At 40.4% G+C, this 26,752-nt stretch overlaps 2 protein-coding genes across 3 annotated transcripts in view; one reads left to right on the top strand and one right to left on the bottom strand.

Moving 5' to 3' along the window:
• terf2ip (telomeric repeat binding factor 2, interacting protein) overlaps positions 1-2,636 on the top strand; it is an 8,041-nt gene extending 5,405 nt beyond the window's left edge. Inside the window, exon 7 of the mRNA XM_010786333.1 lies at positions 534-2,636. Within this exon, the coding sequence (XP_010784635.1) occupies positions 534-755 (222 nt within the window). The 3' untranslated portion in view covers positions 756-2,636. The remainder of the gene's footprint in view (positions 1-533) is intronic.
• Positions 2,572-26,752, bottom strand: iffo2b (intermediate filament family orphan 2b). Of its 2 annotated transcripts, none has more exons than XM_010786334.1 (8): positions 25,747-26,752; positions 10,231-10,291; positions 8,512-8,607; positions 6,896-7,066; positions 5,955-6,103; positions 5,255-5,453; positions 5,034-5,132; positions 2,572-4,450 (listed from the first exon to the last, which is right to left on the bottom strand). In XM_010786334.1, the coding sequence occupies exons 1-8, from the start codon at positions 26,220-26,222 to the stop codon at positions 4,217-4,219; spliced, it is 1,485 nt and encodes a 494-aa protein (XP_010784636.1). In that variant the 5' UTR covers positions 26,223-26,752; the 3' UTR covers positions 2,572-4,216. The 2 variants fall into 2 exon arrangements, with proteins under 2 accessions (XP_010784636.1, XP_010784637.1); XM_010786335.1 differs by having other exon boundaries at positions 5,255-5,426; positions 25,747-26,751.

Genomic DNA, 26,752 nt, shown 5'->3' with positions numbered 1-26,752 from the left:
CAAGGATACATCAACATGTTGACTGCAGTGGCTGGAAGGAGCAGCACACCCAGAAAAAGCCCCCTGTCCGCAAGTGATTGAAAACAAAACCATTTATTGATTTCTAATGCCAACGCTTGTGTCTTGATAATGCTTTTAAGTTTTTTTTTCATATAGCTGATTCTAATATACTGGATAATATAACTTTTCGAAGCAAATATTGATATATGCAATTCATTTAGATGAATGTCCCAAAGCATATCATTATTGAATACATGTTATAAATCGCAGCAACACAACAGCATTAATTATAAGTAAAAGTGACGAATCGCACCAATATGTTCATTGTGTCATGTGATCGTGTAGGTTACATTGCATTTAATTTAATTTAGGTGGCGCTTTTATCCAAAGCTACTCAATAAGTGTGTAGACCTGATGCATGTTCAAAATGCTTAAGAAAAAAAACTGGATTTGGCTGTCAGTGAATTTGACAACTTATTTATTTTGTATATATTTTGGGCATTTCTGAACTCCCCCAACTATTTTTATTCCAGGACTTGATCAGTGTGACCAAAGCCCTGTTGAGGACCAGCGGGGACTTCTCTGCTGCTCTGGAGCACCTTTTGAACCCCTCCTCCGCTTGGGGACCCCTGTGGTGTCGAAGTGACGACGGTCTCTTGCTCTCAGGTGATCCCGGGGCCCGACAGAAGCTGCAGGAGAAATACAGCGAGGAGGGCGTGGCCAAAAGAGTCGTGTTCCTCGAGGTAGAGAGGTGACAGTGCTGGAAGGAACTCTTGTGGTGGCAGATAAATACAAAAATCAGTTTGAAATAAGCATTTACCAAAAAGCACAAGTTAAGATAATAAAATGAATGTTGGAATTATTTCATTTAGTAAGGGTCCTGGTATTGTGCATGCATCACTCACTAAAAAACTCTAACAGCAAAGAACCATTGTGTTATCAGTAACACCTGCAGATAAGATTTCTGTAAAGAGTTGCTGAACTGACTTTACTACATTAATGACTGCAGCCAAGTTCACACACTTCAGCAAAATGAAAAGCACAGATTAAAGTTAGAGGACTTTTTGTTTATCTTCGCTGAACTACATTGTAGTAATTAGATTACGGATATCACTTTTCAAGTATTATAACCTTGAATCTTCTACTGATGAACAATAAAACCACACAGTCTCTACATTCATATGCACTTTTTCACAGAGCATTAAAGTATATTATAATGGCATGGAAACCTCTTCAATCTTTTTGAATGAGTGAAAAGAATTAAGAAAAAAACACAGCCTTGATTTTTCTTTTCCAAACCACAATTTTATTTCATTTCCCCCCAAAAAACAATTGAGTACATTCATAATTTTGAAACAATCTGCCCCAAACCCACATGAAAACATTTTATGAATAGTTTAAACAAAATAATGAGAAATAAAACTATTAAATTAAAGCAGACCAAACAGGATGCTTCCTGTAATGCAAATGAAACACAAAGACCAGAGTCCATACAGATGTACCCTAATATGGCCACAAGTATTGCTGCACCTTGAATCTCCTGTTCATGAAATAAAAGACCTCAGAAAAAGAATGACTTATAACAGCAAACAGGTATGCCATGAACATATACAACTGTTAGTTGAAACAACCGTTAACACAACCGTGTATTCCTAGCGCACGCTGATAAAAACCAATTGCATTAAAAAACATTTTTAATATGAAACATTCACTCTGACCTAAGTCACATACATCTAGGCCGCACACTGTAAGTCGGTCAGGTAAGAACCCATTTAGTAAAGCAACCCATACCAAGGTCTCCAAATCACAGCACACCATATATCCCTGGATTTAAACAGCTACATGGTTTTTGCTCAGCTTTTACATGTGAGGTCTTTAGAAGATGCCTCCAATCAAGCTACATTCATTAAGGAGGGTTGCTACAATTATGCCGACTGCATGTCGTTTGAATGTGACCTGATCTGAGAGAAGTAAATGGAGACGATGCACTTAATGCAAGACTTGTTGCAAGAAGTTTGAAAACACACGTGTGGTGGTATGCATGGACAAACACTGAGAGTTAGTAGGATTTATAGCTTGATATATGTCTCTGTCCTTTCACTGTACACTTTGCTTTGGTTGGCTGGTTAGTGTGATGGTGGTGTGAGCTCCAATTTTAACGAGGAAGAGCGAACTGTGTTGCTGTTTATGGAAGACACAGACATTGAATCAATACACATGCCTTTGATGTTGATAAAAAGAACAGTAGTGATAACAGAATGGCTCTTTGTTATTTATCAGGCTGGTTTTACATCAACTCATAAGAGGATATGAAGGATCTCCATGAGTGAGACACTTCCTTACTCTTGTCTTATGTAGTTAGTTTTTATTATGGGTGATCTGATATGGTCAATAATTGACAGAATCGTCTGTTTAATAATGTTTCAAAATCAATAAAAGCAGAGTATGGTGACAATAACACACTTTTTGGTTAACAGAATAATTAGGAAAAACAGTGACAAATACATTATATGTTACAAATATAATTATTATTGATTAGGCTTGACGCAAAGTCTGCATTGCAGCTATTACGTTAAAAAAAGAAAGTTAAAAAAAAAAAAAAGACTCATAGCTCCCTTTCTCCACACAAACATGCTGAAACAACAAAAGGCCTGCGTTTTAACATTCTGATCTGTAAAACTTCAGTATAGAAGTAGCACTTATTCTTTGATCCAGCAAACCGTACATTATAATACAAAGAGGTGATAAAAAGATCACTTATGTCCCCATGCTTCGATCGCTTGCTACGCTTAACCTGTGGGAGCATTGAGAAGAGAAATCGTGAGACTTCTCGCTCTGTTGCAAAGTGTTTGTGATGAATAAAAAGGCCTCTGGGGTATACGATCACATGCCTACAGCTTGTTATGTACAGTCTTGACACTTTTAGCCCCAATTCAGGAGAGCCAAAGCAGGATGTACAACCCGTCTGGAACAGAGTCCCCTGCAGGACAGCAGAAGACAGCTCATAATCAAAACACACATACACAACAGGTTCATCTAAATAAAAAAAAAAGAAGATGTCAGGAGATGATGTATCCTTTGGTTTTTCTTATGACGTTTGAGGGCATTGTTTGGCTTTGATAACTCACATTAGATTTACTTTATAAAATATATTGGACTTTAGCCGTTTAAAATAACATTATGTGATGCACAATACACGTTGATCAGAGTACATCAGAATCAAGACAGTGACCTGCGCGTTTCAGAAGTAGGGACATCTGGCAGATGTTGATAATTATAGTCCTTTAAAAAAAACAAAAAGATGAATTGTCCCTTGTTGAGGGGGCACTGTTCCAGTTTTAACTTTTGATATCCATGAAAAACAAAGTCCCATACTAAGGTAACTTCACGCTCAAACACACGCACAAAAATAACAAATACATTTCAAAGTAATACATAGAAAACCCCTGCTTTGCTTTGAAAGGCGAATCGTAGTGGAGAGGAACGGTACAAGCCAGTCCAAAAATAAGGCCGGCTAAATTGCATAGAACTTCAGTAGTGCTCTAAAGCTTCAAAGGACTGTGCTCCTTTCCTCTGTCGACTTTGGCAGCTCTGCAGAGTTCCCTCAGAAACCGACAGCACTCCCACACCATTCTCTCCACTCCTTGCTCTGTCTCCTTGGCAGAAGACACTTAAACCCCAAACAGTTTAATCTGGATTGCAAGCAAAATATATAAATAAAACATAACAAATAAATCTAAAGATGGATGTTTCTTTTTTGTGAATGCTATGTGGAGGAGCACAATATGTACTATTTTCATTTCCTTTATAATAAAAGGACATTAATAGGGTAAGAACTTGTACAAAATACTTCTCAGCCAGTTTAAAATCTTAGAGAATTGTTTTTCTCTCCCCTTAAATGAAGTGAAGCTCTGGACAAGGATCCAGCGAGGCAGCAGTGAGGAAGAGAGCACAGCTCGGACTTTATTTGCACCCTTTCTTTATGTGAAGCAAAGACAACCCCCTCCCCCCCCCCACCACTTCCTAAACAACAGATATAGTATAAAAGCACCAGTTCTGAGTCTGCGTCAGTAAGCACCACCATCAGAACTTCAAAAGGTCCAACAGGCCCAGATGTAGGCTGCTTCACCTCTAGCAGGGTTTAGCTCTATACACATTTGACCCCTGTGACGATGAGTGGCGTTCAGGAAGAGACGGGACAACGCCCTACCGTGCATCAACTAACGGGGACTTCAGGCTCTGCGTCCTTGTCCAAGATCTCGTCCTGGATCTCGTCTGTGTTCCCTGAGTCGCTGCTGGCCACAGAGCTGACGGAGGGAGAGTTCCTGCCGCCTTTAATCATCCGCCGACAGCTCTCCATCTGCACATCCAGGCCTCTCTTCATGCTGCACATGTCCATGTACTCGTGCAAATGTCGGTTCATGTCACTCTTGGCTGTGGCCAATTCAAACTAAAGTAAGGGGAAAGGTTTAAAAAGAGTTAGCATGTAAGAGAGGGGGTAGAAAATACTGGTGTTTGGGAGGAGGATAGACTGAAGCGATGCCTTTCGTGGCTTTACCCCTGGTTTCCACACAGTGTTGTTGGGAGTACGTAATGACGTTCAAGGAATGCATTTGTTTACGGATTTATAAAATAAAAAAACACCACCCCAAAGATAGAAAAAAAGGCTATGCTCACTATACACATGCCATACAATTTGAACATAGACATAACTGAATGTAATGACCTTAACCCTACATATTTATCTATATTCCACATAATGAATATATATACATATATATATATATATATACTTTTTTAGCAGTCAGTTTAGTAACATGATGATGACATGAACACATCAGTTGTCAATCAACCTTTTTTTTAACTACCAAGTCAACTTTAAAAAACATTTCAATGTTTTCCATGTTTCTTTACATGGCAATGTGGGAAAATAATGTCCAACAATCACTAATTGTTTACGTTTTTTTAATACGTCTTATTCAGGCTTTGTGCCCACAAGGCCTTTTTTTTTTCAACACACGCACACACACTACCTCGATCTCGCCGATGGTTTCCTGGTACTGCTCCTCTCTGGTCTTAAAGAGGGACTCTGTTTGATCAATCAGGCTGCCAAGACTTCCATCCTGGGAGTCCTTGGAGAGCATAGACAGAAGTTTCATACATCATGCATGAGTAAATGTCTGACACAGCACCCTGCATTAGTTTAAAAAAACATGTACTGTGCAAAAGGTCCATGAATGCAGACAGGACTTACTGGCTCAGCCACTTCACCGTTTCCATTGGAGCAGCTGGCGGTTGTGCCGGGTGTTGGAGTAAAGGCGCTCGGCACGTTGTAGTTTGTGAAGTCCTCCCACAGCAACAGGGTCTCCTCGTTTTCCTCCCACGTCAGACTGTCGCAGTCGTCGTCTATATCAAACGTCTCGCGCCTGGCAACAAAGGAGTTATCTGAATGTCTGCATAGGGACAAAGACAGAGAACGGAAAGAACAGGAGGAAGAGAGGAAAGACAAAGTATAACGGCCCACAGATTCAGCAGAGGACACAAGCAAAGAGGAGGATGCGCTTACTAAGAAGACAAAGACATGGAAGGAAGAGTTTACGGAAACACAGAGCAGTCACTTTCTTTTTGAAAATATTTAGAGGTCAAAATGGCCAATGTTGGTCATAGTGTAAACCATTAGGGAGCATCCAAACAAAACTAACATGACTTTAACAAAGCAAATGAATGTTCATAATATTTGTATCTGCTGGTTTCAGCTATATCTGCATAGTGTACTCTGTGATACTCTATACATGCACTAGAGGGAGATGAAGGAGTTCACAGTGCTTCATCAAAACATCATCTTTGCTGGTGTGGTGTTGCTGCAGCTAAGGTTCTTTAGAGCAGAGAGCATGGGTTTTCTGGGTCTGTGTGCATTGTTGCTGCATGTATGTGTGTCTGAGTGTGTTGCTCACAGCTGGTTGAGCATGCGTTTCATTTCGTCCGTGATGTTGAGCGACCCGGGGCCGTCCTCCTCTGAAGGGCTCGGCTCTGCATCCATCTCTGACATCTCCTCGTCAGACGTGGCTTTAAGTTCCTTCCTCCTGCAGCTGGCCCCGGCACCCTGAGACACACAAATAGTTTATCAAAAAAATGTGCCTGCTGATGTAAACTACTGATGCCTAATCATCATCGGTAGAGGTGTGAGTCTTTCGGTATTTCCATTTTAAATCTTGGAGTCATGATTCAATTCAGAATTGATTTTCGATTCAGCTCATTTCAGGATCTACTTTAGTCTGTTGTGCACCTAAAGGCGGCGTGGCAAGAAAGCAGAGTAAAGATTTTCTTTAATTGACTTAAGTTCTAATTTAATAAAGAATCTAACCACTAATTCATCAGCACTCAATTAAGTATATTTCTGAATGGTGGGCAAGAAGGAGTTCTACTTTCTGCCTTTTTTTAATTTATTATTCTACAGATGAGACACTTCTTGTGTGTAATCCTTAATAAACACTGTAGATATGAGAAGCCTGACTGAAAATAGGAATATACCTGTATAACGTTTAAATTAAGAGAAGCCACCAGCTTGATTCACGGTGAATTTACAGTATACTCAGGCTCTAGCTAGCCCTGTCCGCGTAGTGCAGCAAAGATTATCCACATTTCACTGTGTGTATGTGCATGCATATATGTAACAGTAACTACTATAACTATTGTGTATGTTTGTGTGCGTGTTTCCGATTTTTGGGTCACTGAGTTTATTACCAGCCGGGGGGAAAGAAAACGACACACTATACAGATTCAGCCCCTGGCAGCTCTGGTTTCATTAACAGAGTGCTGACTGTTGTCTTCACAAGATAATTCATATTTCTCCTGAGATAACTGTCAAACAGTGAAACAGCAGATGTATACCCACCCTCTCCGGCAGCGACCGGGCCGGACTGACGTTGAACATCATCGACATGTCCTCTGAGTTGCGTTGCTGGGCCACATCGCACAGTTTGGCCGTGATGTCGATCCTCCTGCAGATGTCCATGTCTACTCGCCGGGCTTTCTCGTGGATCTTGGTGTCCAGGTCAGACATTTGCTGCGTGAGTTAGGACAGATGTGTTAAATGCCATGTGTCAGACACCTTCTCACCACATGCACACGTACAGGGCGTAAAGTGGATTTACTGCCGTACTGATTTACTCATATTGACCGCCTTCAGTTGATCGTACTGGTCACCAACAAATTGAGTGTTTGTAAAATAATCTCCATTTGAGTTTTTTTTTTGCAGTTCTAAAAAAGTATTTGAAAGCCAATGAATTAATGTCATATACAGTATTTAGTATCTTAATGTTTACCTTTAATATCATGTTTACGTTTTTTAAACCCTTTTTTAAGAGTTAATTTTGCGTTCATGTTTACAATGCATCTTTGTAATATAATTCAAATTAGCATTTTTATTCATAACATAATAATGGCCTTTTCGTTTAACTCACGCTTTGAGAAGTTTGTGTTATCTGTTTTGACCGTTACTGCTACTCATTTTGCCCAGGAACAAAAAAAACTTAAGGTTGAAGAAGTTACTTACTTACACTACACTGGTTTGCATTATTCAATATGCAATAGGGCTGCAACTCACACATACTACTCTATTGATTTGTCCTATTTTCTCAATTAAACTCTTTTTTGGTCTTTAAAATGTCAGGAAGTGATAAAGAAAGTCGATCAGGATATCCAAAAGAATAAATGATATTGTCGTTAACGCGAAGATGGTAAATGTACTACATATTTGCTTGAAAAAATACTCAAACTGAAGACTCGATCCAAATAGTTTTATCAATTTCGGATCATGCAAATTGTCACATATACTGTTCTTCATGCTAGAATGGAAGTTTTAACAAAAGGAGCAATGACAAGAGGTTTACAACATCTAGAGCACAAGATATGAGATGTCTAAGAGATCTCTTCTAAGTCACTTACCCGTCTCTGGATTCACACATAGGGGATGAAGTTAAAGACAGAAAATAATATGAAAGATCTACAATGTACAGAAGCAAGATAATCAACAAAACTTTTTACAAAGAAGAAAAACAACAACATCTAACTTTATTTATCCCTGAGCAAGCACTGTTTGACTGGACCCAGCGCAGTATATTATAACTGTATATCACACTCGAGCAGACCTTCCACAGAACAATACCCGGCCGTACAGAACAGGAAGTGCTCTTGATCTACAGCTGCTATTTGAGCTGTTTTCAATGAATGCTTGTCTTGGAAGCTTTCTGGCAGTATATATTCTTACCAAATAAGGAAGGAAGGAAAGAAGGAAGGGTGTGTGTTTCGTGTTATTGTTTGAACCTGTATGAATTGCAGCCTTTATCAGAATGACGCTTAGGAATGTGCTGGGAAACAATTTGATGTTCTTTAAACACTGCTGATTGAATGGTTTACATGATTGCATATAAAGTATGGGGGTTAACACAGCACTGTGTCTATGCTGTGAAGGCAAATAGATAGTTTCCATAGCACTGAACTAATACTTACATCCGTCATCAGACTCTTGAAGACCACGAGTTCAGCCTTCAGTCTGTCCACCTTTTCACTCAGCTCATCCTGCACCTCGGTGGACTCCTGGGCACTCTAGAAGGATGTGACAGTGTCGGAGTTAAAAAAGACAGTATTAAGGTTAGTGGAGTGGGCTTTACCCCGTTAAACTTGTAAAATGACCCAAACCCTAACCCTTTATACTGTGACACACATTTGGGTAGCTCAAAGTCTTGCATTCAGATAGTAATGCTCTTCTAATCAAATACAGCTTTTATCAGGTTAATCATTTCCATATTGGTTACTGTTTGATCTTTTTATGATCAGTGCTTAGAGGTCATAGTTTCCTTTCCTTTCCACATTTACATAACTGAGATGATGCAAATGTAAGCTGCTACTGAAATAATAAACAGATAGTCAATTTGTTTTGAAACTGGTGCAGAAGGTATCTAGAGAAACCATCTGGAATACTTACATGCAGGTAGTTGCTTCCCAATACAGGGTAAATGTTGTCTGTTGCAGCCATTTTAGTTCGCCTGCAAAAATGGCAGCTAAGCTAAGCTAACCAGATGTAGGCCTACATGTACCTTTATATTTATCGTACAGACAAATGAAATCGGTCTTCACATATATCTCTTAGCAAGAGGGCGAAAAACGTGGTAACCAAGATAACTAGCTTTTTCTTTGAGGTTCAACTTAAAATGTGGCTTTACAAAACATCTAACCCATTCTCATCTAAACTACATTCACAACTTCTTTAACTCTTAACACTCAAACGGTACTAAGGATGTTTGAAAAATATCACTTTTATGGTCCAGCCTCACTATGGAGGGCCTAAAATATTGCCATTGAAGTCATTATCAAGACCTCTGACTCTGGACGCCTGAAAAAACAAACCAATCCTTAAAATTCTATTTAGTTTCACAGCCGTTAACAAAAAGGAGGGCTAACCCTATTGACTGTATTATGTCCCTAGGAGTGCCACTTGCTCTGCATTATGCCAACACATGGTAACAGCCCTTTGGCTCTGAGCCCTGAACAATAAATGGCTGTTTGCACTGAATTTACTATCTCTGAACAGATTTCCAGCTATTGCCTACACAGTGGCATACGTCTGTGTGCTCTAAAAAGTAAATGACCCCGGGGAATTGCACTCCACCTCTCTATATGAGGTTCTGCTGACCCAGAATTCAAGACAACACACATGCTGTCAGACACTGATCGATTAGTTCAAAAAGATAAGAACGGGAAGGATGCCGACCACATGAGGTACTCACAGCAGATGGGGTGGCGTGTGTTTTGTGATGTAGCCTGAAGGTGGGACACTTTAAATTGATTTAGCCTCTACATCTATTTCCTCTGCCGGCTATAAACAGAAACATAATTGTTGACTGCTGGTGAGATTTGATGTTTAAAAGCATTTTGAGGCCAACAGACTCTTTCTGATGGGTTTTATAATATGGTTTTCCTAATTTAACACATGCTCCTGCTTCTAGTCCAGTTTGGCTGATCCCACACAGAACAAAACACCAGCACTGAGCTATATATAAATGTAAATGCATGGGTTGTAGTAGCATTTTTGAAAAATGTATGTCTATACATGCTTTGTTCCTGTGATTGTATTGGTGCTCCCTGTGGCATTTGTTAAATGGTTCTTGACAAGGCCTCAAATAGCTTGTGCGTGTTAGTGGAACATATTTCATTGTGGTTTTTCCCAACCTGCTGCATGTTTTCCACGGTGGACTCCAGCTGCTCTCGTCTGGACAGCTCCTCCTCCCATCTGCAACACAGAGCACAGGGGTGGGTCAGTTACTGCTGGGCCTGATCCCCTGAGGGCCAACACACTGGTTCATGGTACCTTTGTGGGGATAATACTTCCAGCTCTGATTACAAAATGCCCTTGACAGTGTGGGTTCACGCCCACTTCCCCCCCATTTACAATCTTTTGTCTATTTCCTCCTTTGTACAGTCATCTTAAAAACCCCACTGACTCAAACAAAAACTATAGAGTGTACAGTAGATCCCTCCTTCTCCAAACACAGACATTGTTTTTTAACCTTTGAGTGACTACAGAAGGACATTTGAGCTTTAGCAAAACCATCAGGGTTGAGTATATCTGTATATCTGCTGCAGACTGAATTCCTTCAGACTAGCTGTTTCTCTCCTTTTTAAGTCTCAGGAGTGAGTTACAAGATCTCAGTGATGACAATTGAAAAGAAATGTAAATCTTTCGTCATTCTATTGACAAAGATAAAACCTACACGAATAGAGCTTAACGTGCTAACACTACCTACCAGTGTGCTAAAGCTAAACCATTACCAATTACAATATTTACTAGACGATAAGGTAGACTGAATCTCTCATTACATTATACTGTAGTTGCCATTTAGGCAGATAAATCACACTCAAAAGAGCAGCTCATATTATTGGATTCATTCATTTTAAATATAAAAAGTCCCAAGTTGGTCTACAGTCGTGCAAGCAACTCTGCGAGGCTGTACAGCAAGACTTTGAGCTAAAAGCTAATGCCACAATGACAATGTTATGACGCCGATGTTAACTATGTATGCGTATGCCGTCTTAATTTAGCGTCTTAGGCATGAATGTCAAGGAGTAACAAAAAGTATTACATTTCATCAGGAACATGTCATTCCAACAGAGATATTTTAGTCTGGATCAAAGTGGCGGACCAACTGTGAAAGCCACACTGCTAGCACGGCAAAAATGAGGTGCCAGAACCCCCGACCCATGTGCTGCGAGCTATAATTAGCATACCATTTTATTTCCCTTTCCTGACAGGCCATATCACTCATCTGCACCATGGCAGCTATGTAAAACCAGAATTAGGAGCGTCTATAATTGCCTTTCAGTACGTACTGTACACAAGTCACAGAACGCTGCATCGTTCAGTTCAGCACGCTCCTAATACATAGTCATCTTGTTCCCTTGGATATGAGGCATCAGGCATGCTGAGTCACAGGCGCTTCCCAAAAGAGAGTCTAAGATTCAGAATGGAGGAGGAATTCATTCAGTAAAATGAAGTAGTCGCACAGTGTCAACCACCCATGTGAGGATGAGCCACTGTGGGACACATGATGAGGACAGAGGATAACATGAGAGGGGGTTTCTGTGTGTGAGACTGGTGGGAAGATTTGTGTCTATAAGTGTAAAAGGGAAAGGTGACATCTGATGACCACTACTGCATTCTGGGACATCACATAGCCTTTACCATGGAGCTACACAAACAACAACATGCGTCACTAGAGATTCACTTTCTCAACAAAATGCAGCCTTGTTTCCATTCAGGACACACTGAATATATACTGTCTAATTAGGTAGAAGTATTCCTTGGCAGGGCGGGCCAGCTCGCACTGGGATTGAAGCCTTGTTCTAAAAATGCTGGCAGAGCTGCTTCACTGTGTCCACAACACTCTGCCTGTCTGCCGCAGGACTCTGGCTAAGGTCATTGGAGTTCATGACTGCATCACATCCTCTGCAGACAGGAATCCATTTGTGAAAGCATCTGCATCACTTGTGTTGTCACTTCCTGCAGAAACCACCACCCTTGTCTTCAATGCCGTGGGTGATAACTGGACAAGATGATTAAATCGACCTACTGATAGAGGGAAAGCCTCCCTTCGTCAACAATATGTCAAAGCCACTTATATCATCTATCAAAGGTAATAGAGTCATTGACAGAAGTAAGCAGCCACTGCTATTAGAGCAGCTACAATTCAGCAAACCATAAAAGTCTAATGGAAAACAACCGACTGTTCTCGAGCATCCATATTAAAATAGCTTATCCAAACAAAGATGGCAAAAGTATTCTGGCCTGTGACATAGCTGTGGTTCTGGTTCTCCTGTACCTTTGGCGTGACTCAGTCAAATGATCACACGCGGCGTCTCCTTACAAGGACAAAGACAGCAGGAGGGTTGGAGCCTGTGTCAACTCATAGACATCTGTTTACCGCCAGACACATCCTCTGTAATCTTGCTCTTATAAATCAAAAAATAACTGTGCGGTCTTACAGATGTGTTAATTCATTCTGCAAAGCACACTGAATGGAAAAGTCAGTGGTTTCCTTTCCTTTTGGGGGAAGCAGAAATATCCTTAAACAGATAGTAAGCAGATCCAAAATTGAATCAACATAAATATACTATCTAATTAACATTGGGATAATTAAAAGTCCTGCACAGAACAAATCATCTCTATTTTAACTTTGGGTTGTGGGTTGGGTAATTTTTCCTCCTACTCAATCTAATAAGGGAATAGTTTTCTTCAGAGACGCATAATTAACTGCAGTAGCGCTTAAGCAGAATTGAAAAAATAATGGATGGAAGCAAAAAAACGACATATTATTTGATTAATGAAACATGGTGAATTAGGAGGTTAAAGAAATGCAACAGTATGGGAGATAAATACAGTGTCTTACACCAAACTGACATTTTCTCATACGTTTTTTGTCTATTGGACAATAGCATTCCTGCAGCACCTGCCAACGAACACTCCCTGCCTTGTGTGGTATGTCTGGGAGTTTGCACGCAGGCTGCCTTAATGGTTTCCCATTGCTGTGCCGGAGGACGCATCCAAATCTTTTGTACTAATGTTCCTGGGCTTGATACTTTTTAATTACAGGGCTCATAGAGATATTTCCATGGCTTCCATAATTGTTTAATATAAATGGTTGATTTATAGCCTCCAGATATAAAATCGTAAAACATGATATCTCAAGGTTGCTTTTTAATGATTGCTTCTTTTTTTGATGATCACATTTTTATCTGATGTTCGAATGCAATAGGCGGTAAATTCCAAAGGGGCTCAGGGAAAACGTTGAGGTGTGGTTGCATATCAACCCACAAAGCCTCTGTTGCTCATTGCAAATAAAAAAGTGAGTAGGACAACACCCTGTTTAAACTCTGTGATACTAAAGCGTGTTACTTGCTGTGTTGAATTTCTCAGTAACCATACATTACAAGCTCCAAAACTGATCCTATGCATTAGAGCCGATTCATCTTTAAATGTTAAGAGACCTTAATACACTACTTCTAATTTATAAAATGTCCCCCTCAAGATGCTGCCTCCTCAAACTATTTGATTTTAACAACTTTAAGCTATCTAAATGTTTATTGTTATCATGTGATAACAAGTAACTGCACCTATAGGCTATACACCTACAACAGCATCTACAGCATCCAAAATAATCAGTATTTCAATCAACATATCTCTACTGCATTAGTTTATGCTAGGTGTACCTTTTTAACTGGCAGCTGTGTACATAAATGAAACTGTTGCTTGGCCATATTCCTGACAAACATCAAAAATAAATTCCTACATACACTCATAAATACCTGAAAATTAAATAACAGGTAATGTATTTGTTATTTATAGATTAAACTGTGTATAAGCCTTAGGGTTTATTAGGTGATATAGGATTGTAATGTTTGGCCAACATCAGAGGTTAGTGTACTACTGTAATACTGTAAACAAATGATGATCAGTTAAAGTCTATATGTATAAACATTATAATAATATAATTCAAATTACAAAGCTCTGTCAGTAGAGCCCTTATTAATTGTTATTTTTTGTGACACAAACGGTCATGTGCATTTTCTAAAGCAAGGCCCCATAAAATAGAAAACGTCTAAACACTTTAATGAGATTTTAATAGGGCCATTACAATTCATTCTCATGAGGGCAGGCAATAGTAAAACAGGAAGTGTTATATGATAACAGATTGAAGGATCAATATATCTGGCTACATGCAGGACAAACATCCATTCAGCTGCTCGTATGAAATGAAGCCTCTGACAGCTTTGACAAATCATATGTGAGAGTCCAGAGTGATTAAATTCCTCCCATGGATCCCATAGGTGCCTATAAAATTCCTTCTCCATGACTCCAGCATTCCCCACCCTGTGTGCAATTATACACCGCACAAGCCAACCCATGATTTACTCTCAGAGCAGATTCTTCCAACAATTTTGGGCGGATAGGAGGAGCGTGATGGGAAGTAGCGTCTGCAGCACAGAGATCTGAAAGAGTAAGCAATGTAAGGTTTTCCTCAGAGATATAAAAGGGGGAGATATGTGTGTAGTAGGTCATCGATTGAACGCCCCAATGACTCCACAGAGACACAGTGTGGCGTGCTAATGATGCAGCGATGTGAAATGGATCACATTGAGGGTCTCTGCTGACGAGACAACCCACCAAGGTCAAAGCTCATTTCATTGTCCTGCTCCACCTCCTTCCATGACCTCAAGCCATATCCATAACACACATATACACATTTATCCTCTATCTCCCCATCTTCTCAAGCCATCTTGTGACCATGGAAACCGTGTGATCGGAAGTGCATGCAGATGAGTTTTTGTCTCACTTAATCATGTAAACTGTGCACAGAGATGTTGACCTCACTGACGGACGGTTCCTCTGCTTTATGTTTCACAGGCATGGGGAGACTTAAATATAGCCATCCCATCCCATCCCAGACACGACACAGACACCAGCAGGCCGAGGATGAGGTATGTTCATGTTGCTAAGTGACCGCAGACATTTTCCCAAGCCACCATTAACACCCTTAGGGAGGGAGTAAATTATGCTAATAGCTAATAGACAGATTTTTGTTGTAATGTATTGAATTCGCTTATATCCTGTTTCCAAGAGGAGAAGTTTAAATATGTGTGGTAACTTCATAGAGTACAAAAACATTTTAAATATATTTACAGAACACGTTCTACTCCTGAAAGAGGTAGGTATTGATCAATGAAATATTATAGGTAAAAAACCTTCTTTGCTTCCCAACTCTCTTGCTTCTGAATGACGACTTGATTACATAGAATCATATGCTGCAGGTCTGACGGCAGCAACAAGACTATGTCATGCTAGCTAAATGCTAACTGCTTCATAAATCACAACAACATATTGTTGGTTAGTTGGTATAATATTTACCTTTTTAGTTTTGTATGTAAGCAAGCAATCATTTGCTATTTAGCATTAAATAAAAGTACAGTTGAGGCTGATAGGATTGTCGTTAGAATTCAACCGACACAAATCCTGACCAGATGATGGCTATCCTCCCAAAAAAACAGACAGGTTGAGACCTTGGTGTTGTGAAATATGTCTATGATGACCAAATCAGTTCAGCTTTGCTATGAAATATGAAGACAGCATCCTGAATTCATCATTATTCAATCCCATCTCTCTTTATCGGTCAGCTCAGCTTGCCTTCAATCAAAGGATTACAAAGTTGTAGAGATATCTCTCACTGAGTATTTTCCCTTTATGGCATGGTTCCTTCAGAAGGGAAACAGGAAACGGATGAATAATTGGGCTTTGCGAAATAGGGGAACATTCCTCCAGGTCATTCAACTTGTGAATGCCGATTTGCTGGCAAATACAAATGTTGGCTTTCTTTTTTCAATACAAATTCGTAGTTTTGTACTTTTTTATTTTCTCTACTCAACTTTTTATTTCAAGTCCTACTAAGTGCAGCATTGAATCACATTTAGACAAGCCGCCACCTTTTCGAGCAGCACAAATCACTTGGTACGCCCCTGTCAAAGTCTGGGATGTAATGTATGTTTTGTAACAGATTAGATAAAAAGACATTAACATTGAGGATGACAGGTTATAAACCCTGGGAAATGTCATCTTTTAGTTTGATGAATGTTCTTTAACCAGACATTGGCCCCTTAATTAAAGTTCTTGCCACAGCCATATTTTTGTACTGCATTTAAACAGGGAAGAAGCTTCTACAAACATCACTTGTGTTAGGGGATATGCATGCATCATTAGCAGACTAAAACGACTTAATGTATGACATTTACGCTAAATCCTGGCACAATGGAACCATTTCAACATTGAAGGAGCTTTGAGAAGCAAGTTCAGGCAGAATGAACTCTTGAACAACATGGACTAGCTAAAACACAACACAGCAACATTAACAAAATATATATATATATATATAACCTGAACACAAATCATGTTCCTGACAGTTATTTGGGACACGGTGTGATTATAATGAACGGTTTAACGTTAACCGATCAAAGCATCTCTCTGAAGGGTTTGGTACAACATTGGCAGATCCTCTCTGAGCGGACTGACAGATAATTGAGCACCTGTTGTAACTTGTCTAATCCTCCCTAGTGACCCAGCTCCACAATATTGCCAAACTGATTTCCCCCTAACAATATGGGTGTGAGATTGACTTGTTTGCACTGCGCACATGCTTTATCTTATTGCTTTACTAAATCAATCAAAGTTTAGTTATATAGCCCAATACCCCTAAATTCTGTTTCTTCACTTCTGTCTTAGGGATGTCAAGACCTTTAGAGAAGAAAGATGTTTATGTGGTAATATTTGCATGTACAGTAAGATTGCTACTTTAAGGTGTGACCAAAAAGCTAAATGAAAGAATGTTGGGGTAATTGACTTCAAATTAACTTATGTAAGTGTTGATAATGGCAAAACTGTTAATGGTAGATCTGTCAGGGTTGAGCGAAGCAGACCCAAATGCAGGTTTAACAGATAATACCTTTATTTTAAGGCTAAACGTAACATACAGAACTCTCCCCCGTGAACACAGTCAACAACAACAAGGATCTAACAATGACAGACAGAAAAACCAGAACTTAAATGCACACAAGACTAATCACACAAACAAGACACAGGTGAGGAGGGAGGAGAAATCACAGGGGCACAAGGTGAACACAATCGGGTAATCAGGCCGGAGGGAACACAGAGACAGAAAGCAACAGGCAAGACGGGGGGTGAACACTTTTCAAAATAAAACAGGAAACCAAAGACAGATCGAGACAAGACAAAACACAACACAGATCGTGACAAGATCTTTGTCGAAACATGCAAAGGTGTTGCCACGGTGAAACCGCCCAAAACGTAATGGTTTATTATGTTTATAAAGATTGACAGCTTAATGTCTCTACTGGGAAAACTGGCATAAAGTAAAAAAAGTGAATGACAACAAGCGCTCTTACTAGCTTAAGAATGACTGCCAAGCAACGGGAAAGTTAGATTTTAAAAATAATATTTGACTCGTATACAAATCATTCACACTGTAGTAAAATAACAATTATCATATAAATCAATCAATAATCAATGATCAACTATTATATTATACAGAGGGGAAAATCAGCTGTTCCTTCGGTATTGATCTTCAACGCAAAATGACCCCACCCCTGATCCATCAAAGCACCCTTTTGTGCGGATAACTTGCGGTTATTTTCCATTTATTTCAGTCTTTGCAATCCAAATTATAGGTCGATCATAACAGCTCTGATCCCTGGCTGTTGACTCACACACACACACAGTACAATGTTAGGACATTTAACTTGTAAAGGCACTTCACAGAGGGGCTTTGAGTTAGATGTTGTGGTTGACAAATGACAGATTTGTGAGATTCCTATAGGAAGTGCACAAGAATCGGAGCACAACCAGCAGTCTGCATGCCCAGGCCATGTTCGGGTGGAGTTGCCCTGGGAGTGACAGTGAAGAAGAAAACAAGATGAAGATGTTCTCTTTTGGCACAAGTCCTCACCGGTAAGGGTGTGTTCAGTGAAATTATCCGAGAGCAATGAGACATCACCACTCCTGTCTTTTTACCGCTGGGTAAACACACCTGAAGCAATAACCCCGGGACTAACTTTAAATCTGTGGCCTCTGTACTGTGAGGAAATCTGGTTTCTAAACCACAGTTATTATTTAATTACTTTAGTACATCCAGTTCCCTCAAATGTTGAGATTTAATTGTTTTCCATTTTGAGTGTTGTTAGATAGACTACATTCATATAGTGCCTTTATCAATGTGCCTTACAATGTGGCTCTCATTTACCCACAAAGCACAGCGAGCTGCCACGCAGGCCACTGACCTTCAGGGTTCAGTGTTCAAGGACGGGGTGGAACCAGCCTCACAGATCTGACCCACTCTACTTCTTGAACCAGTCTATTAATCAACTACTGTAGCAGACTCATAAGATTATCATATTCCAGTCACTCAAATGTGCATTTTTAATGGTTTTGGTTTTCCCAAAATAAAGGTTAAGGTGGACAGTTGATTATTTGGTTCATGTTGAGGTTTAATGTCAGCTGTTAGGATGAGGCTTAAGGAAAATAATTTCATGAATTTACTGGAGCATTATGCTGGGGTACAATTGAGAGGAGAGGGAATGACAAGTTCCCTACCTTAAAATGTATTGTAAAGAAAAGTTTTCGTATACATCAATGTGTGTCCAAAATGTCATAATAACCTATTAGAATTTACATTTTTGTAAAATTGTCATAATTCGCAGATGAATTCTTCATATTTGGCTAAAAAGAAGTTTGCAAATTTGTAGATTCATGTCATCAAGTCGTTCCTGAGGTTTTCTGTTCACGAGAATGGGATGGAAGGACAGACAACCCTAAAACAGAAAGCCTTTGGCCACGCCTTTCCCTGGTGCGAAGGCATTAGTAAAAAAAAAAAGCCAACCTGTCCAGCGGAACCTTCGAATTTTGATTTTGTAGTAGCAGTTTGTGTGAAACCAATGTTGACCGGAAATCAACAATAATTGAACTGTAAAGACTCAATCTGCAAATGTTTAGCTCCATATATGCACATCCATTTCACATCCAGATACATGCAAACATTTCAAACAGACTTCCCCCCCTCCATATCAGGAAACATAAATAACCAGTAAGCCAATTACGTTGGGAGCAACAGCTATGCGTTACAATCCTCTGTTGGCATAACGACTTTGATGACACACAGATTGTTTATTAAAATGTGTTTTTGCTTCTGTAAGCACTATAGTGAAAACCACAGGATGAGTGCCACAGGAGGTTAAAGCACTTCATCTGTCACTAAATCAAGACTTTCAAGAAGCTCCGAGGAGACACAGCTGGTCTAGGTCAAGCATGCAGGAATCCAGAGATTTAAGAGCCTATCAAGAATCTCCCATACGATCCTTCTATCTGGCCCATATACATTATATACTGCTCAGTTATGTGTATTTGTTGTGCCTGGCAACCCATCATTTCCCCTGGAATAACAAGCTTTTGAAATAGAGTTGTTATTAAGTCAGGATGCTGTGTCAGCACATCTAGAACTTTAGGTGCAACAGCTATTCAAACGGAGCAGGTCTCAACAGAAGGGCTAAGACACTTGTTCAATTATAATGTGTTAGGAATGGGATAAGTTCTGATGATTATGGACTTTAGTTAGATTTACTTGACCTATATAACCGTTCGTCATCTCCTGCTTTGCCTGAGGCCACAAAAAAAGACATAGCAGTGCTTTTCTTAAAAAAGAAAACACCCACCAGCCCTTCAGCGCACTCTCTATGCATTCATTGCTTACAGAAGACAGGTGCATTTCTGCACTTTTAAATATGGCAACGAGCCACTGCTTTCAGATGTATCGATACCCATGAATAATCAACCACAGCTGCACCGCACAGCAGCTCCAGACAAGAGCACAGAGAGAACAAAAGGTACAACGGAGCAGAGGTGGAAACACACTCCCATCATGGTCACATGACACAGATCACACAGTTTTACTTTCAATTAGATCAATAGAGAGTTAAAGAAAAAACACATTTCTGTTTTCTTGCCTTAATAATGACCTGATTCAATGGACAGTCTGGTATTGTTTTGTATTTTCTTCTATTGATAAATTCTCCTAAAAACACAGCACACAATTAATGTATCTCTCAATACTTTACACCTACTTTTCTGCCCTTTCTGTGGTACTTAGGCTGAAGCCCACTGGGCCCTACTGAAGATTGTAAAGAAATGTAAGCAGATTAATTCACATTTGGTGATCTAGTGCAGTGATCCCAAACATCGCCTATGATAACACAAGTTGAACAGGTATTTGTAAGCAGTTTACACTGACGTTACAAATTGGTAAATTACTTAAATTGGTGAAACGCTCTATTTCACAAAAAAACAGACAAAGATGGAGCCAGAAAATAATTGTGTGTCAGTAATGAGCTTCTTTTTTTGTTTTCTAACAACAGTCATCTCAGGACCTGTGAAGCTGACCATTGAGCGGCCCGACCAAGCAAGGAGGCAGAGGCAGAACGTCCAAAATACAACCCGGTGTGGGCATTTATTACATCATAAACATATAGCACAGCCTCAATCTGCTGCCCACGTGAACACAGTCACCAGCAACCACAAGGATCTCACACACAGTACCCAACAGGCAACACAGAGCCTAAATACCCACACTAATTAACCCAACAAAACACAGGTGAGGGGGGAGGAGACAACCCAGGGCACCAGGTGAACATAATCAGGAGCAACAGAAAAAACGGGAGGGGGAAAACTTTTCAAAATAAAACACAATATACAAGGCCTGAAGCCGTCAGTCCACAGTGACAAAGTTATCTTCGTCACAGGACCCCTGAGATTTATCTTGCAATCCACTGAGAGGCCCTGACCCCTAGGATCTGGACCGTGTACTGTATGTTGGATTCACTTAAAATAAACTGAAGGCCTGTGTTCATCATAATAAAGAAAAAGTGCAGTAGTGTGGCTCCTTGAAGTGTTCTTGAACAACAATGGAGGTACTGCACAAGATATCTGGTTAGATGTTTCCACTAAGCTCAATCCAGCATGTTGAAAATGATCCACAAAATGCTAAAAATAGGTCCTTTAAAAATACCCAAGAATTTAAACAAAGTGAACCCCATATGGGAATAGGGGAGAAACAAAATAGGCTGTAATTTGGGGTTCAGTGGTCTGAGTGAACTGAGCTCTCAGCAGCAGGGAGTCGACCACTCAAGAGGCCCCAGTTCACAGTGGCGGCTGCGTGCCAGGATGTGGGACAGGGCCGGCTGAAAGTTGGAGACTTGGTGCTAGGTGACGGCTTAGAGAAAATCCCTCTCCTGAATAGACGGCCTGGATTACACGCAGGGCAGGTCAGCACCAGACAGACAGAGACAGGCTGAAGAGATCATCATCAGCGCAGTTCGTCCATCTTTGTGAGGTAATAAGATATTTGAAACACAATGCTGCATTCAGATTTGGATATACAGTCCACCTCACCCTGTAATTATCTTGAATCATACTTTCAAAGAGATGCCGAACTCTGACTTTCACCTCTCTTACTCACAGAAGATCAACGCCTCAAAGAGGAACTTTGTGAATTCTCTTTGCATTGATCCACACACAGCTAAATTCAGTTGTACATGAATTATTCATGCAGAAGGAACATGCCCAGGAGGCCCAGAGAATGTTCACTATACATTCAGCATCGCCCCCAATGTCATCTTCCTGGACAGAAGTTTGGCCTCAGATCAGTGATGTAATAAACAACCAATTAGGAGAGGCCTCGTGTGTCCTTTAGCACTACAGTATGTCTAGAACACTGCATTGCACCTTAAAATATGGTATACAAAATGTAAATTGTCCTTCTCTCTTCCTCTTTTTTTTCTTTCTTTGCAATCATCTCTTAAGAACATCACGTGTATTCCACAGATATGCATTTAAATACAGTCAATTGTATACTGGGCTCTCATCTTTGGGGTTATTTGGAATAAGCAAATAACTAGCCTTATCTTTATTGGTACAGCTCTATGAAAATTCCTTAACATCTTATCACTGGTATGCTGGCTTTGAGTCTGCGCAGTAATCTGATAAAGCTGTGTGCAATATTTCCAGCAACAGTATGTAAATACTAAACAAATAAGCCTCCTTGGCCACAAAAAGATAGCTGTCACAGCCAGCTGCGGTTTCGATTCTCAGTGAATATACAGTTTATTGCAGAGACACAAATAGTTTCGTGAGTGTTTGGCATTTTTAACTCTCTCTCATGTTGGTGGCAAATTGCAATTGACAGAGACTTGTAAAGCCCAAGTGATACATTTCACAGTGATGCAAGGCAGTGGGATGAAAACACTGTAAATGAGGCCACTGGCATTGACCTTACGCATTTCCCTTGCTCTGTAATTTATCTGTGTGAGACGTGTGTAACCCCACAGTCCAGACACTGTGGCACTGAGTGGACGCTCATGTAAGCAGGCTGTCTGATTTATGTAGCCTGTGCTTGGACAGCTCTATGTGCTGTTTGTGTGTGAGAAACAGAGAGAGGAACTGTGTTTGTGTGCGTGAACACTTTTGTGTTCAATGGCGAACAATTATATAAATTAGTTAAGAATGTGGACTTAATCAGTTAAAGAGCTTTACAGATCCACAAATACATCCTGTAGAAAGAACAAGACCATTCTCGACCAAAAGGATTTTTCATTATGTAGAATAGCTGATTTTTTTGTAGCAATTAACTTTTCTCTTCCAGAGTATGGCTAATAACTGTAGATGATTGAGGACATAGCTAAACAGAAATATATATTGTGCCAGAACCTTATTTCTATGTGACTGTAGAACTCCAACTGAAGCAATCTTCTCTGCTCTTTCCACTTTTAAGAGATATTACAAAAAGTACTGTAAAATAAAAAGACAACCAACTCATCTGAAAAAGTATTTTTGTAACTAAGGTCTTCAGGTGGAAGTCGAGAAAGATTGGCACAGCAGTTGTTTGCGTCTGTGTTTTGTTTTTGGTTTAAAGCTACTAAAGAGGAGATTTATTTAAAACAATTGAGTTTAATAGGTGAAAAACCTTTTCAAATGTATTACGCAATGTCATAAGTTTCATCTTAGGAGCACTTTTGCAATTCTGGCTCCATAGTCTTTCAAATTCCTTGGTCCAAATAATATCTGTTCTATCTCTTCTTTCATATTTGAGCCCATTCATATATTCATTACAAGCAACAACGTATGTCAAATCACCCAGTTTTGCTTAAAGTTTAGATAATCGTCTCTTGATGAGAAAGAGGCAAACAAGTAAACAACCGATTGCATCAATGTATGATTCCAAGCGACCAAATTAGAAACGGAACAGCTTGCCATCCATCTCCTTTTGTGTGTCCACATTCGTAAAGCTTTAATAAATCAGTGGGGCAGTGTGGGAGCACAAGGGGGGCTCCGTCAGGATTGAGGATGCCTTACAAAGCAGTCTGTATGACATAAACAGGAGCCGAGGGGTGGAGGGGGCTAAAGAGGGTGGAGTGAAGGATGGAGGAATGGCTGAACACAAAGAAAGAGTGCAGAACAGAAAAGGATTGGCAGGATGGGGCTTGAATGGTAAAACGTGAGGACTGGGAGATAGAGAGAAAACAACTGGGAGGTGAACCCAGTAGTGATGCAATTATTCAGCTCAGAGCGCAGAAGGAACGTGAGAGGCACGGAAACAGATTGATTGCCAGGTTTTTGGTCAATAAAAAGAGGCTATGTGTCTCGTTCAACACTTCTCTAGCGATAGAAAAGATTTAAAAACATGTTGGACACCTTGTGCCTTGTGAGTGTCATTAAAGAATAATGTAAACAAACACCACCCCCTTTTTTTATTACAAATAATTAATTAAACCTATAGAAAACCAGTCTAACAATAAATCAACATCAGCCAATTGGAGGTATGATAGAGGTTTCATGTGTGAAGATGCAAAGTGCATTAGCTTTTTGTATTTCTTATAAAGCAACTGGGATGTTTCAATCACTTATAAAGTCAAAAGCTTCCATTTTGAGATCTACAATTTTGGACTTGAGCTGCAGCAGTTTTTAATTTGGCTGACGTCCCAGTCACTGCCGTCCATCTTTTCGAGCAGAAGTGCACAAAAAAGGATATGCTGGTGTTCGAGGGAATGACTGGGCAGGATATCCAGTTTCCCCGAGGAGTGGGAGAGCACGCACATTCTGTGTCACTGAGTCAGTGCACTCACAGGGAAGTCAGCGTTCGTCATAGCCCACCTCATGGTCAGGCAGAGGCCTGTTAAAATGCCTTTCGGCTTAAATCATGGCAGCAAACAGAAGCAGGCATTTGCTTGGCATGTCTCACTGTAGGAGTCAGCCAAGCAGGCCAGCAGTGACGTGGGTCAGCCAGGGCTTCTTCAATGATTCCTCAAGGAAACCCAATTAATGTGTCTAAATTAAAACAATTAGTGGGAACTAAGTAATGTAAAGGAATAGCCACTGTGAGAAGCAGATGTTCAATGCCGGCAAAAAATATCTGTGAAATGCTGAGCTTGGATCGGACATCCTTCATGTGATATACTACCTTAAATGTAACTCTATCACTGCAATGTCTGCCATCTCTTCATCATACCGTCAGATGAGCGTCTGGTGATATTGACTAACCCTACCCACATGGGAAGCACATTAATGGGAAGTCACACAGTGATGTTCAGATGAAAACAAGCACAGATTTAATTTCTGTGAGTTCCCGGGAGTAAAGGTGTCGGTACTGCGTTTATAAAAAAATTCACACAGCCTTTAAAATATTAATACCTGAAAAGAATGCTCCTCGCAGTGTTCCTCAGATGATGGTGACGTCTTCAAGCCTCATGATTTGTCCAACCAACAATGCAACACCAAAAGATACTCAGATATTCAAAGATAAACTGAGAAAATCACTGAATCTTCACATTGAAGAACGTTTGTGTTTATAAAAAACAACTTATTCAATCAGATTATTCAGCTCTCATTTGGACAACTTCATAAACTAAGACATCCTATATTTGAGAGTAATATTGATAATGTGGTGTCTTGATTTAATGTAGCACAACATTAGGACAACTTCTCCGCTTTTAAACGTTACGTCTACATTCATTGAGTCAACCCTTCAAGTTCTCATGACTGCAGTGTGGGCCATCATTTAGGAATAAGATGAGATCACTTGAATATTCCTGTAATACTCTTACAATAACTTTAAGTGCTTCTGTGATAGTCTTCTTTGTGTACCTATTATCAGCTTCATTTGTACTTCTGTGTAGCTAATGAGTGTGCTCTGTGCAGTAATGATAGAGGCCCAGAAAAAAAAATGGCCACAATCAACATTTTTCAGGGCCTTATTTATTGCTACTCCCATGCAAATATAGTAGAAAGAAATAAGGCCCATCCCAATTTCCAAAATGCCAAGGTGATGTCCTTAAATGCCTTTTTTTTTTAAAGATGAGAAACCAAATACATTCAGTTTAATATGATATAAAACAAGACATGTCCATGTTTAGGGGAATTAAAACATCATGTTATGACAGCATTTAATATAACCCCAGCCCTTACCCTAACCTGTCGACTATGGGGATGATGATTGCATGTTAAAGTCTGAAACTTTAAATATTTGAAAGAGAAAGTATCCACAGCACATAGAACAAAATGAACCTCAGTCTGGTTTTGGTACTCACTTTCTCCTATACTCGTCCCTCTCCCGCTTGACTTTGGCCAACACGTTATACAAAGCCCTCAGTTCTGGTGTAATGGTGTCTATTTGGACCCCAACTCCGTCCGGGTGCGACCACGAAACCCCGGGCCCCCGCACGGTCTCATAGCGCTCCCCTTGCCTCCGGACATGCGTAAAACTCCAGATGGTGCCCGGTAACCGAGATTCGGGACCATCCGTCTGCACTGCAACTTCCCGGGAGTAGAGGTGTCGGTACTGCGATTTAAACAGAGCTTGCTGCAGTTGGCTCTCCAGCAGTTTGTTTCTTCTCTCAAGTTCGTGGACTTTGGCAAGGAAGCAGCGGAAACGTAGGTTGAGTGTTTTCAACACATGTATGTTGGAGCCCAGGTCATTTCGCAGGGCGCTGGTCACTGCGCCCGACCCGGACGGACGGTTGCACACCGGCCCGGGCGGAGTGTCGGAGAAATACAGCGAGTTCATGTTGACAAACAACTACACCCGGTAATCCAATTATGGCTCTGTCTGGTTTGTATACAACAGCGACAAAATGAATGTTAGTTGTTATCTCTGCATATCATATTCCTTCACAAGCCCAACCCCAGGACGAGTTTCACCTTACAATGCAGATGCTGGAGACGGGGTGACCATCACTGTCCCTACTGGGTGTTTACCCCGAGATACTGACATGGACCCCTGCGCAAATAAGAAACCTAGAAAGTCCCTTCAGAGGCACCGAGGGCATTATCTTCTGTAGGAGGTTTGACGCAGATCGAAATAAACACCAGCAGCACTTCCCGTCACCCTCATCTCTGTTTCCCTTTGCTTTGTCAGTCGCTGCTGATGCTGAGCTGGTTCATATAGCCAGCGGAAGATGGTCCACCTTCTTCCTTTTGTCATTCCCCGTTAACTATGGCTCTACCCAGTCTCCATGTGCTGCGGTGGGCTGGCAGGACGTAGCACCGCAGAGCCCGGCCTCTTCGTGGTGTGCGCGGATCATGTTGCAAAGTGCT

Source organism: Notothenia coriiceps, unplaced genomic scaffold (genome assembly GCF_000735185.1).
Source record: "Notothenia coriiceps isolate Sejong01 unplaced genomic scaffold, NC01 NC01_scaffold00029134, whole genome shotgun sequence".
In the NCBI taxonomy this organism is placed as follows: domain Eukaryota; kingdom Metazoa; phylum Chordata; class Actinopteri; order Perciformes; family Nototheniidae; genus Notothenia; species Notothenia coriiceps.
The sequence above is the reverse complement of the archived record's forward strand: the minus strand, read 5'-3'. Positions and strand labels throughout refer to the sequence as shown.

Excerpts from the sequence above, each read along its gene's own strand:
- iffo2b (XM_010786334.1), bottom strand. The coding sequence starts at position 26,222 with ATGAACTCGCTGTATTTCTCCGACACTCCGCCCGGGCCGGTGTGCAAC. Across the intron at positions 6,104-6,895 it reads CCCGGTCGCTGCCGGAGAGG|GGTGCCGGGGCCAGCTGCAG; the intron begins GTGGGTATACAT and ends TGTGTGTCTCAG. Across the intron at positions 5,133-5,254 it reads ACGGTGAAGTGGCTGAGCCA|GACTCCCAGGATGGAAGTCT; the intron begins GTAAGTCCTGTC and ends ATGCTCTCCAAG.